This window comes from Diplotaxodon limnothrissa, linkage group LG14 (genome assembly GCF_057381915.1).
Source record: "Diplotaxodon limnothrissa isolate DT_005_m linkage group LG14, D_limnothrissa_male_GT1.1, whole genome shotgun sequence".
Classification (NCBI taxonomy): Eukaryota; Metazoa; Chordata; class Actinopteri; order Cichliformes; family Cichlidae; genus Diplotaxodon; species Diplotaxodon limnothrissa.
Window position 1 is genome coordinate 2,189,562 of NC_140609.1, and position 12,335 is coordinate 2,201,896.

Genomic DNA, 12,335 nt, shown 5'->3' on the forward strand with positions numbered 1-12,335 from the left:
GCAACACAAAATTTGGGTGGGAGGCGATTACTAATAGACTAAGGGGGTGGATGTCTTCAGGACAAAGTGAACTTTGGTCTCTGTGAATAGTTGAATTTGTATCAATTTTAAAAGAGAAAGGCTATAACAATAATGATAAAAGCCAGAAGAACAAATAACTGAATGGATAAAAACAAACAGGGTTGCACTGATGCAGAGGAGGAGAAACAACCTCACTTTTCTCATCCACCAACATTAATGGGTGAAGCAACAAGATAAATCCTGGAAAGGAAGATCCTGAGATAGACCGAAGATTTCAGATAATAGTCAAATTGGCACAGATTCCAAAGTTTTTCCAGATCACTTGCTTTCACAATTACTTGCTTATGGCTCGGGATGGGAATCGAAACCCGGTTCTTGTTGAGAACGATTCCCCTATTCCCTCCTCGAATGACTTCACCACGTTGTGTAGCGTCATTTAGCAGGAAACATGGCGCCTAAGTGGCATGAAAGGGAGGAAACACTACGAATATGCAAAAGGTAACTAATCAACTAACAGTGCATATTCTGTTAGTGCGATTTGCCTTATTACAAAACCTGCTACTGCTTTGCGCTGCATTTAGTGACCATGATGAGACAGAGTCTGGCTCAGATGCTGGCAGTTGTCGCTGCAGTCTACCGGTAGCGTCTCCTTTCAGGCCGGATCTCTTAAGATCTCACTGTTGGGTTTGTAAGGCCATGTTACTCCTAAATTTCTATCTTGTTCAAAGAGAAGATATAAAACACAGTTCTAAGCTAATCGACCTTAGTGTTCTCCTTTTTAAAAAGAATCGATAAAGAATCGATAAAGAATCGAATCGTTAAACAGAATCGAAAATGGAATCGGAATCATGAAAATCTTATCAATACCCATCCCTACTTATGGCCTTTAAAGGTTCCCTGTCATAACATCTGTGTGATGGGTAAACTGTTTTCAGTGAGCGCTGATAATGAGCTGCAGCTGGTGTCTGCTGGGCTTCACCTCCAGTAAACCGGACCTCATGAGTGGGAGAGAGCATGTGTGTACTGTTGACGATGCCTAAACTCAAGGATTCGAAATAAAGAGTTTGCTAAACCAAAGTCCATCATCATTGTGGCTATATCTATATGCACACGTCAACAAGAGCCATTGTTCAGCTCTGCAGTTCCAGCACGCTCTTTGTGGCATGCTCATCTGCTGCAGGTTTGGGTTAGTGTGGTAATGCATGGAGGCTATGGTCTCCAGCTGCTCTCCAAAATAGTCAGGTTGGGATCAGACTCCCTGCAGGACATCCATCTGCAGAAGCTACTGATTGCTATCAATCTGGCAGCTGAGAGGAAAAATGAGAACAGAACTTGAAAATGCTCTGCCAGATGATGGAGGGAGAGGGCCCACTAGCTAGCAACTTCAATGTTTTCAGAAATATGTTACCAAGTATACTTTGGGAACAGCTGGCATACCTGGGTAGCCTTCCCAAATAAGATTCTTGTAAGAAACCCTACAATATCATATATTTATAATGCAGGGGTGGGCAACTCCAGGCCTCGAGGGCCGGTGTCCTGCAGGTTTTAGATGTGTTCTTGATCCAACACAGTTGATTCAAATTGCTAAATGTTCTCCTCAACATGTCCTGAAGTTCTCCAGAGGCCTGGTAATGACCGAATCATGTGATTCAGGTGTGTTGACCCAGGGTGAGATCTAAAACCTCCAGGACACCGGCCCTCGAGGCCTGGAGTTGCCTACCCCTGATGTATTGTAAAATCTGTAGGCAAACAGACTGCAGAGCACTGTGACAGTCTGTTCGTTTGTCTAAAGCTGGTCCTCCTTTGTATACAAGAACTGTGGGCCAAGAGGGAGGGAACACAGAGGACAAATAAACAACATAACCTCTGCAGCTGGCTCGGTCCAGAGGGATCGCGCTGATCATGTGTAGATTTACACAACATATCTGACAACGAGGCACGCAAGTTTACTGTGAGCAATGTTAACTATTTCAGAGGAACCGCCACACTGACATGATTATTTACTGCATCCAAATTATGCAAACAGGACCACCATGTATGGCACAGTGACAACATGGAGGGAACAGCATGGAGAGCTGAGCATGCAGGCCTTGACAGCAAACTGGCAACACACAGGAGTGCAGTGCAGCACAGCAGCAAACGTTGCGATTTTAGGAGCTGTTCACTACAATGGAGCGTCACAAAAAACACTGCAGCTGCATGCAAACATGGAAACATCAGCATCGGCGAGCCACATCCGTGATGTGTGCTGCAGTTAATATTCATTGATATGCTGAATATGACGATCCAGTTATATACTCTGTTGCACCAAGTCGGTGACTGGATAGAATATTTCCACTTTAAACTTCATGAAGCGGGCTTTGCAAATCTTTCTCTAAAGTTTCCATCTCTCTGTGGTCAGACAGATTATTCCCAAGAAACACGCCAAAGCCCTCTCTCCGCTCACATCTTATACTCCAAAATGTTTCCATTCAGGTCATTACACTCCTGACGAGTAAAAATAGCATCAAGATGAATTCATTCTTCGCCTTCTCTCCCTCAAGTCCTGTTCTAACAAATGGAAAAGCAATCCAAACATTAAACACAAACCCGACACACAACTTTTTCAAAACCACCACTTTGAGTGCATCTCAGTTATCAGCCTACCTGCTAAGGTCTCACTGAGAGGTCAGATTCTCACTCTCTGCTTTGATGTGACCAGGGAAACACTTTGGAAATGGTACTGATGCTAGGCTCGAACTTAGCCACAGGTTATCTTGAGAGATGATCTCCCAATTTATGACACATTAAACCTACTACTTAAGAGGCTTCCCAAGTCATCACACACACTTGTATAAAGTTTATACTCTTATGAGATGCACAGCAGCTTAACTTTATGGTAAACTCTATAGTTTAAATGCCAGGTGTAAGACTTTGGGAAATACCTTGATGTTTGTTTGAAGAGATGGACAAGTATGTGGCACGGATGCCGACAGCCTCCACAGATGGACAGACAAAAAACACCCAGTGAAGAAAAAGCTCTGTGCTTTCAGCTTGGAAGCAACAAGTCAGACAAAAATGTTTGGACAGCAGTCTGATAGGGTGAGAGGTCAAGCCTGGAAAAACACACTAATCGTCCATGTGAGGCATTCTTCATCGTGTTCCAGCACTAAACTACTAATCCAACTGTGAACAAGAGTTCAAGGAGCACGGCTCGTCTACCTTGTCTTCTTACCAGTAATTACAATACTCTACTAACACCAGTCTACCAGCAGCAGACAGCTTGGACCATCAATCAATCACAGAATGGAATTTCACACTAATGGAAACCACAGCCTCCCTAAACTCTGAGTACCGGACGCCACAGGCACCAAGTGCAAGTCTTCCCAGTGGTCCTAATGCCTTACAATAACTCAAATTAGTTCCATGACGACTTGATGCTAGCATCTCTTATTAGAAAAAAGAAAATCTGACACACTGAGAAAACAGGTATCCAAGTAACAGGGAGACCTTGAAATAAAAATTAATTCCTGTCGCCAGACATGCAGTTTAAAACTCAAAGAGTGGGGCTGATAGCACGTCAGCTGATAGCACGTCAGCTGATAGCACGTCAGCTGATAGCACGTCAGCTGATAGCACTGCCTGAGAAAAGGGGTTCAATAAAACATATCCTGCTCCAAAAATAACTATTGAGGGTTACACGTCTGGCAAGGATACGACTATGACAGCAAGTGCTTAAGCAGCAGCACGTTTATCTGATGTCAGCCATGAACTGTTGGTTTGGTGGTTCTGTTCCTGTCCCTCCTCTTACCCACAGGTCAGGCTGTTTACAGGCAGTGAAAGCAGACATGTACAGACATAAAAAAGGGTGTCTCTGGACACAAGCTTAAAGTGGTACTGGAACAGTACACAGCAGCAGTAGTTCATGCAGTAAAGTAGAAGCAGCTTTAATGGTAATAAAAATAGTTACATAATACACATAAAGTACTCCAAAGTGCAATGTCTGTTTCTACTGCATTAGAGTGACATGTGAAAGCAGAATATTCAAAATTGATATGGATCAAAAACATCGCCCGACTTTGAATCCCAAGCAAGTGTCAAGCTTAACCATACAACTATATCCTATACCCTTTTAATACTTCAACTACACATCTCGTTGTAGATACATATATAGATAGATAGATAGTAGGGGTGCAACGATACTTTGGTGTCACGGTTCGATTCGATACTTTGGTGTCACGGTTCGATATTAAAAAAATGTTCATGCCTTTTTAATTTGTCATTTATTAAAATTATAAATATATATTTTAACTCAAAAGTACAGTTTTTAAATTGAATGTTGCTGAAACAACAAAGTAATAAAAAAAATAAAAAAAATCTATCTGATCGAGAAATCACTCATCTTTGGAAAAGAGAGTTTATTCGTGGGTGGGGCTGGACGGCGTCAACGCGTTAACGAGCTAACTGCGCTAACGCACTAGTTCCCACCCATGTAATTGAGCATTGCGTGGCACATCCAACATACTGTTTTACTTTAGTCCATGACTCGCTTACCTTCAGGGTCATACGTCACATGAAAACCAAAATAGTTCCAAACGCCAGATCTGAATGAGGGTGGGGGAGGTTCAATTTGCCATGTTGCAACGAGCCTAAGTTCTGTCTTGCTAGCTTGCCCTGCGCTCTTCCTTCTGACGATGCTGTCTGTGTTGAGCGCTCAGTGGATCTGCGCTCGACTACTCCGCCTAGGCTGCACTGTCGAGCGCAGATCCACTGAGCGCTCAACACAGACAGCATCGTCAGAAGGAAAGTTGATAAAATAAATTAAAAATTTTGTATTGTTCGATACATATGCGTACCGAACCGAAAGCACTGTATCGAACGGTTCAATATCGATACGAGTATCGTTGCACCCCTAATAGATAGATAGATGCAATTTTTGGATTTTACTTTCATATGTAAATTATTCATTTGAAACTGACCAAAGAAATGAGTTTTGCATGCTGCAAACTGTCCTAGGTAAAGGCAGATTGCCATTTCTTGTCTAGACCAGGGGCGGGGAAGTCCAGGCCTTAAGGGCCGGTGTCCTGCAGGGTTTAGATCTCACCCTGGGTCAGCACACCTGAATCCAATGATTAATTTATCACCAGGCCTCTGGAGAACCTTAACACATTTAAATCAGCTGTGTTGGATCAAGGACACATCTAAAACCTGCAGGACACCGGCCCTCGAGGCCTGGAGTTCCCCCACCCCAGGTGTAGACCATACACTCAAGCTAAGGTAACTCTGATGACATCATTATGTCTTTATTGCAGTTCATTTTTAAAACTTGACTAAGATCACAGAATCAGTGAAAATATAAAATATTTGCTATTCCATAATCTCTTGTGAGCACAGTACAGAGTGCTGTAGTAACATACACTTCATCTTGTATCTTCGTATTGTCTTTGGACACGATACTGGGTTTGTGTCCACATTTACATTGTTAATACTGAGGCTCATCGTGTTTGATCACACTTTCTAGACACTGTTCCTACCATGAAAATCATTTAGTGGACAGCAAAGGCAGGGTTTTAGAGTTTAAAGAAGGAAAAAGACAAACTCAAAATAAGTCAGGTGAAGCATTTGTCGGGGAATGTAATCATTTTTAGGGAATTTAGTTTCTAAACATCAGAACAATGACACAGATGTGACTGGATGCTAAATATGATTCTACAGGGTGGGCCATTTATATGGATACACCGTGATAAAATGGGAATGGTTGCTGATACTAAAGTCCTGTTTGTGGCACATTAGTATATGTGAGGGGGCAAACTCCTCAAGATGGGTGGTGACCATGGTGGCCATTTAGAAGTTACGTTGAAACCAAGCACACCATTGTTTTTCTTGTGACATTACCAATAAGTGTGATGTGTCACATGGCCCTCTTCCTATTGACAAAACAAAAGTTGCCGACTTCTAAATGGCCACCATGGTTACCACCCATCTTGAGGAGTTTGCCCCCTCACATATACTAATGTGCCACAAACAGGACTTTAGTATCACCAACCATTCCCATTTTATCACGGTGTATCCATATAAATGGCCCACCCTGTATAACCAGAAGCTAGTTGAACCTTTTTAGTTCAGCTTATCTTAGCATAAAGATTTGATAGCACTACTGTTGCTCAAAGGCAATTGTTATTCATCCAGTCACTGAAGCTCAACAGTAAACACATCATTTCTCATCCATCTTCTTATCCAGTGTGTGAATGTGAGAGTGAATGAATAGTGGAGTTGTAAAGCACTTTGGGTGCCTAGAAAAGCGCTATATAAATCCAATCATTATTACTATTATTAGTATTATTATTATTATCCACTAAAAGTACTCTGACATTTCTCTACAAAACTTAGAAATAACATTTTAAGATGCTAATGGAAGTCCAACTGAATATAAATCATGAACACGTCTGCTTAGTACTCACCCTTCTAGTGTTGTCCAGCACTTTGGGGTCAGGTTGGCCATAGTTTGGGGGATTGGCATGTGGGTCATAGCCTAGCCTGGACAGCATAGGGGCGATGACGGCCATGTCCCTCACCACATCAGCTGGGATCTTTCCCACCCACTTGGACAAGGCCTCCACATTAACTGGCTTGATGACCTGGTCTGTGGACCTCTCCACCCTAACAGGACACAAAGAAGTGTTATTTCAAGTACGCACGTTGTTGGAACCTCGTTTTGCAACAAAGTGACTGTTAGCACACATTTAACCACGCTGACCACAGGTCACAGCATTATTTACACAGGTTGCCATCGTGGCTCGTCCTGTTTCACAACAGACCAGTCCATCACTCGCTTCTGTTCAGTGGAAGCATCTAATTGGCTGTAACCGGATTATAAAACGCTATTAAAGCTGAACTGCTGGCCTCTGTCACCAGCAGGTCCCCGTTAAACACAATGAATGAATAACTTTTTACACCATTACTTCATCGCTCAGCCGACATCCATCTCATTTGATCTACATCACTGATGTGCCTGTTTTCAGCAGTGGAAACGACACATGGATCAACCCTAATGGCTTAATGCCTGCTCCACACCAACATCTCCGTTTCACTTTGTTTAGAAAACTTCTGTAGCAGACAGAAAACCTCAAGAGTAAAAAAGCAGCAATAAACACATAATATAACTTATTTCTATGGAATCACAAAAAAAAGGCTGTGACCTTTTTTAGAGCCTCAATACTTTGACTTTATGCTGAATTATCTGCAGAATTTAAGTGCTTCGTAGCGGCAAAGCTCTTCTAAGTAACATGAACCCATACAGGCAGATTTTTCTGATTTTAGGTTTTGTTGATGCTGAACATTAAACTGCTGTTTAGGTTGAAGATGAATTGCTCCACTCAGCCTTTTCTTCCATCCACCATTATCTTGGTAAATTATTCATCGTCTGAAATTAAATATTCAACCAGTGAGGGGATTGGACTTGATGGACTGCAGCTTTTATTTTCTGCAAGGAGCAAAGTGTACTAGCACTGACGAGCAGTGAGATGAACACTGAGCTCTATGGAGATGTAGATAACTGCTCTCTTAAATCACAAACACAACAAATCAAAAGGGCATCCCGATACATGAATAAAATTAGTATAGAGTACTGTACCATTAGCCAGAGACCTGAATCAGTTTGACAGGCATCAGCTGAAAACACATTTAGATATTAGAGTTGCTCAAATTAATAAATCTCAGTGCTATCAGATTGTAAAAAAGCAGTATTCTGACTTTTTTCCTTCTGTATAAGGACAGATAGGATATTTCAAAGTAGTTACTGAAAAAAACTTTCATTAAAATATACAGGTTGCATGTATAACATACAGTTAGCTTTTATTTCTTTAATGGATGAATAGTCTTTAAGTGATGAAGAATGGGACCACACATTAACAGATGACACGTACAGTCCCGATCAGAGGTTTATACAAACTCAGGAGCATGAAAGTCATGGTAATATGAGCCGCTTTTAATCGTTTCTATGAAATGCTCTTTTTCCAGGGTGGAAGAACTGGGTGAACGAGTTCGAATTTATTTTGGTTTACAGTACACATACAGACCGTCTAAGATAGCCTGAATCTATCTGTCACAACTCTTTGGGGCAAAGGGAGGAAGCTGCTGTCTGTCCAATCAACCCTACAAATACATCAATATACACACACAGACACGACTTAAATACTTTACTTGGTGCTGAGTTCAACAATGCCTTAAATTCACATTTCGACACTTTTAAAATGTCACTACTTTGGGTCGTCTTTCAGATCTTGGCAAACTGTCACCCTTAGATAAGAGGCAATAGATCAGGATGAACAACCCACGAACCCTCAAGACTCAAGCCTGCCATGAACTGAAAATTACTGGAAACGCTACTGTCACTCGCCAGCCACAGCTTTGCATTGCCATGGTGTGGATGTTACCCGAGAAAGAAGGCCCTGCTCCAAAGGTCAACTAACATTTTCAGCTGGACAGGCCAAATACATAGTCTCATCTGGCTATAAAACTTTTCTATACAAAGGTTGATCTGTCACAGTTACAAGAGATCATTGGGGGAGTCAAGGTGAGGATTTCAAATCTAAGGACAGTACCAACTGTCAAGCATGGTGGTGGTAGCATCATGCTGTGGAGCCGTTTTGCTAACCGTGGTACTGGTACATTACACAAAAGGATGGAGTAATGAAGGAGAGGGGCTAGCTCCAAATTCTATAACAGCTAGATGGTTGAAACTTCTTGGATATTTATGGAGTTAAAGAAAGAAGTTAGTCCGTGGAGTCGCGGATAAAGCAAAGAGAGAGGTACATCTGCATCTAAAGGACTCTCTTTGGATGATCCCAATGTTCACATTTTGGACAGAGAAGACAGATGGTTGAGAGGTGAAACATCTTCAAGAAACTTAAAGAAATCTAGACTCTTTTCTTTCCAAGCTCCTTAGTTTATGAGGGGCTTATGAAGGCAGCAAATGAGAAAGGAGGACAGAGAGGTTCATGACTCATGAAGTGCAGAAGATCGGTAAGGAGGAAGTGAGGGTAGCTACAAAGAAGATGAAGCACACTGGGTCTAGATGAGGTATTGAGATTTTTAGGAGAGGGGTCAGTCGACTTTTTAACCAGACTGATTAAAATGATTGTGGAGTGAGTGGATGCCTGAGGGATGAAGAAGTGTACTGGTGCCAGATGTCAAGAACAAGGCTGATGGTCAGATCTGCTGAGGTATAAAGCTAAAGGGCATAACTATAACTGATTGCATAACAGATTAGTTGATCAGCTAAACTCATACCGTTTAGGTTTCTGTCTCTATGAATTTGCTTACTATTTCTCCCCGTTGCCTGTAGAATCTTGGAACTCAGCAGATGTAACTAATTTTAAAAAGAACAAAAAAAGAAAGAAGGAGATTTTACACAAGTTTACGTGAAACTAAACTTGTCCATTGTGTTTACATTGTAAAGATATCATCTTTGTAGAGCTCAGGCTGGGTTTTCACCGATAAAACTGCCAAAAGTGTATTCAGTAGAACTTTTCAGCCAACCGACCTAAAGAAAACAAAATGCATTTTTAAAAAGGCCTAAAACTGTGAAACCAGTGAAAGCAGCCTCCTTATTGATTAGTTGAACATGTTTTGTAACAGGGTCAGCAATCCATTTATTCTAAAAGGAACACACCGACATCAGTCTCTCCTGCCTCAGCTAGATTACACTCAGATGACCAAATATAAAACAGAACTTCAGCTTTGACCACACTTCATCACTTTTTCATGCAACAAAAATTTAAAAATGGCTTCTTTTATGAGATTATTGTAACTGGTTTGATGCCCAGTCAAGCACAGCGATACCTAAAGAGCAGGCAGAAGGAGAACGCTCACACCACAATGTCTATTTACCATCCAGGGTCCAGCCCCTCAATCCTTATGTTTCCTGTCAGACTCTATACTTCAATACAGCAATTCACTTTCCTCTAATCCATTTACTTTGCAATTGAATCTTTACACTGTACAGGCATAGCCTCCTGCATGATTAATAGATTGAGCTGGTTTTGTCATCTCAGGAGGACGGTGGAGATGGTTTCTACGGTACGGGCTAGGATCCAAACATCCACTCTGCAACAAATGGGTAGGGAATCACTTTAGGTAACTCCATCAAGACCCAAGGGGCGGCTAAGTGTTGATGTGGAACATAAACTGATAAAGAGGGAAGGCTGCTGAGCTTCACCATCAGGTTAGATGGAGCTAACCTTATTGACAAGAGAGCCAAAGGTCTCTATAGTACACATACCAATACAAGCGCCAAGTATATACAGGAGTACATCTGTGTCTCACGGTTCTGAAGTCATGCTGAAGTTCTGCAAACCTCAAACTTACATAGACCAGCCATACATTAATACTCAAGCATTATGAAAACACATATGGTGCAGTTTGCCATATAAATCCCATAAACTGAAGGAAAGTATATGGTAAAAGAAAACAGCATGGTCGTATGGTCACTTCACTATATGGCTATAAAGTGTATATATATGCGTATAAAAATCCCCCCCCCCCCCCCAAAATCCTTCTGAGAAAGCAGTCCATTGGCTTTTACTTCTGAAGGTTAAGGTGCTGTTAGCTAGCCCAACTTCTTCTTTTCTGTGTTTCCCTGCTGTAAGGATGACCATGATGCACTCTGACTTTAGTTCTTGCTCTAAGCCAGCGGTCCCCAACCTTTCTTGCGCCACGGACCGGTACCGGTCCGAGGCCCGGGGATTGGGGACCGCTGCTCTAAGCTGAAAGCTAAACATTGTAATGAAGATATTTTTTAATCCCCATTACATAACCCCAGTGAAAACTATTACTAGCAACAGACAATAATGTAATTTAATGCAGCGAAGTTTTTTCATGTCCAGTATTTTATGCAGTTAATAACTAAGCTTTCACTTAGATGCTTGTTTTATTTTGGAAAATGTTCCTTATCACAATTTACAATTAATTAGCACTTTTTATGCAACTTGAGAATTTACTTTCCCCCAAAAGGAGCACATACGTAGGACACTGGCACAATAAATGAGGCAGACAGTTCAGTTTTAAATATCCCGTCTGTATAACTGAAGATTGACAACAATTCAATCATTTGCACTCTTACTAATGAACAAATGATGCATGCGCATTTCTCTTCTCAGCTTTAAATGAGATGTGACAAAACCCTTTTCTGGCCATCACATGACCACTCCCCTTCATCCTGTAATGCTCTTAATGGCCTTCAGCTTGTCAATTATTCAGTGCTGGGCCCTCTTTACCCAAGGTGGTGTTCTGTATCACCAAAAGCCAATAAGAGAATCAGATAGAGACATCTCGATCACAAATAGGTTGGAGAGTTGGGGAGGATGGATCAGACAGTTCAGTGCTCTGGGATAAGTAATGGAGCGGGTCTCTTAGCTAGGCAGGGCCTCCACTAAATCAACGCTAGGTAATTGATGTTAATGCTAAGGCAAGGTCCCAGTCTGGGGCCTGGCTGCCCACTGATTGAGATTTTTGTGTAGATAGAGATCAAATGCTGTAGGGTGGTGGAGGATGGGATTGTTGGTGGTTGGAGTGGGAAAGAGCCTTTAGCTGCCAGGTGTCATGGGGGTTGACTTTAATGCACTCTGGGCAAAGTACTTGATAGGAGGGCCAAAATGTTTGTGATGGTAAAAGGCAGTTGTGCTGCCCCGAAGGCTACTTGTGGCTGGCCGCATCTTCCATCAAATCGTATCAGAACCCATTTATGGGAGCGGTACGACTGTGGATCAAAGCCTCTTACAGCAGACATGTACACTGTGTACTCAACAAAAACTACTCATGGATGCACGTTAGGGTTGGGCAGTTTACATCACAGTGGAATCACCTCATCACACCGCTGAGTGTTTTGTTTCATTGGGTTTTTTTCTCCTGTAACACGACCCGAGGTTGTTTTTGGCTAGTCCTGTGTGGTTGTTTGATTTTAACACATGGCAGGATTGACATTACTTGATTTATAGTCCCCACAAATGTGTCCTTTTGTGTACACTTCGTCACACGGAGGGGGGCTCTTCACCCACACAAGACACGCTGCCGCAGGAAGTGGATGATGTATGCTACTGCCCGATGTTAAATGGTTGACAAGTGGTCAGAAATAGAGCAGGGAGCGATAGAGTTTACGAGGAACAGGAGAACCGCAAAAACAACCTTCAAAGATCAGAAAATAAAGCATGAGAGCAAAGACCGTTTCACTTCAACTCTTTGTATGCAAGAACTTTGCTCTCCTCTGCAGCTGGCTCACACAAACAGATTTTATACACTGCCTCCATCTGACAACAGAGCTCACCGCAGGCAGACTG

At 42.1% G+C, this 12,335-nt stretch overlaps 1 protein-coding gene across 2 annotated transcripts in view; it reads right to left on the reverse strand.

Moving 5' to 3' along the window:
* tpst1 (tyrosylprotein sulfotransferase 1) overlaps positions 1–12,335 on the reverse strand; it is a 45,050-nt gene that overhangs the window by 10,288 nt on the left and 22,427 nt on the right. For both annotated transcript variants that reach the window (XM_085370783.1, XM_085370782.1), the window contains exon 3: positions 6,462–6,660. In XM_085370783.1, the coding sequence (XP_085226909.1) occupies positions 6,462–6,660 (199 nt within the window). The remainder of the gene's footprint in view (positions 1–6,461; positions 6,661–12,335) is intronic.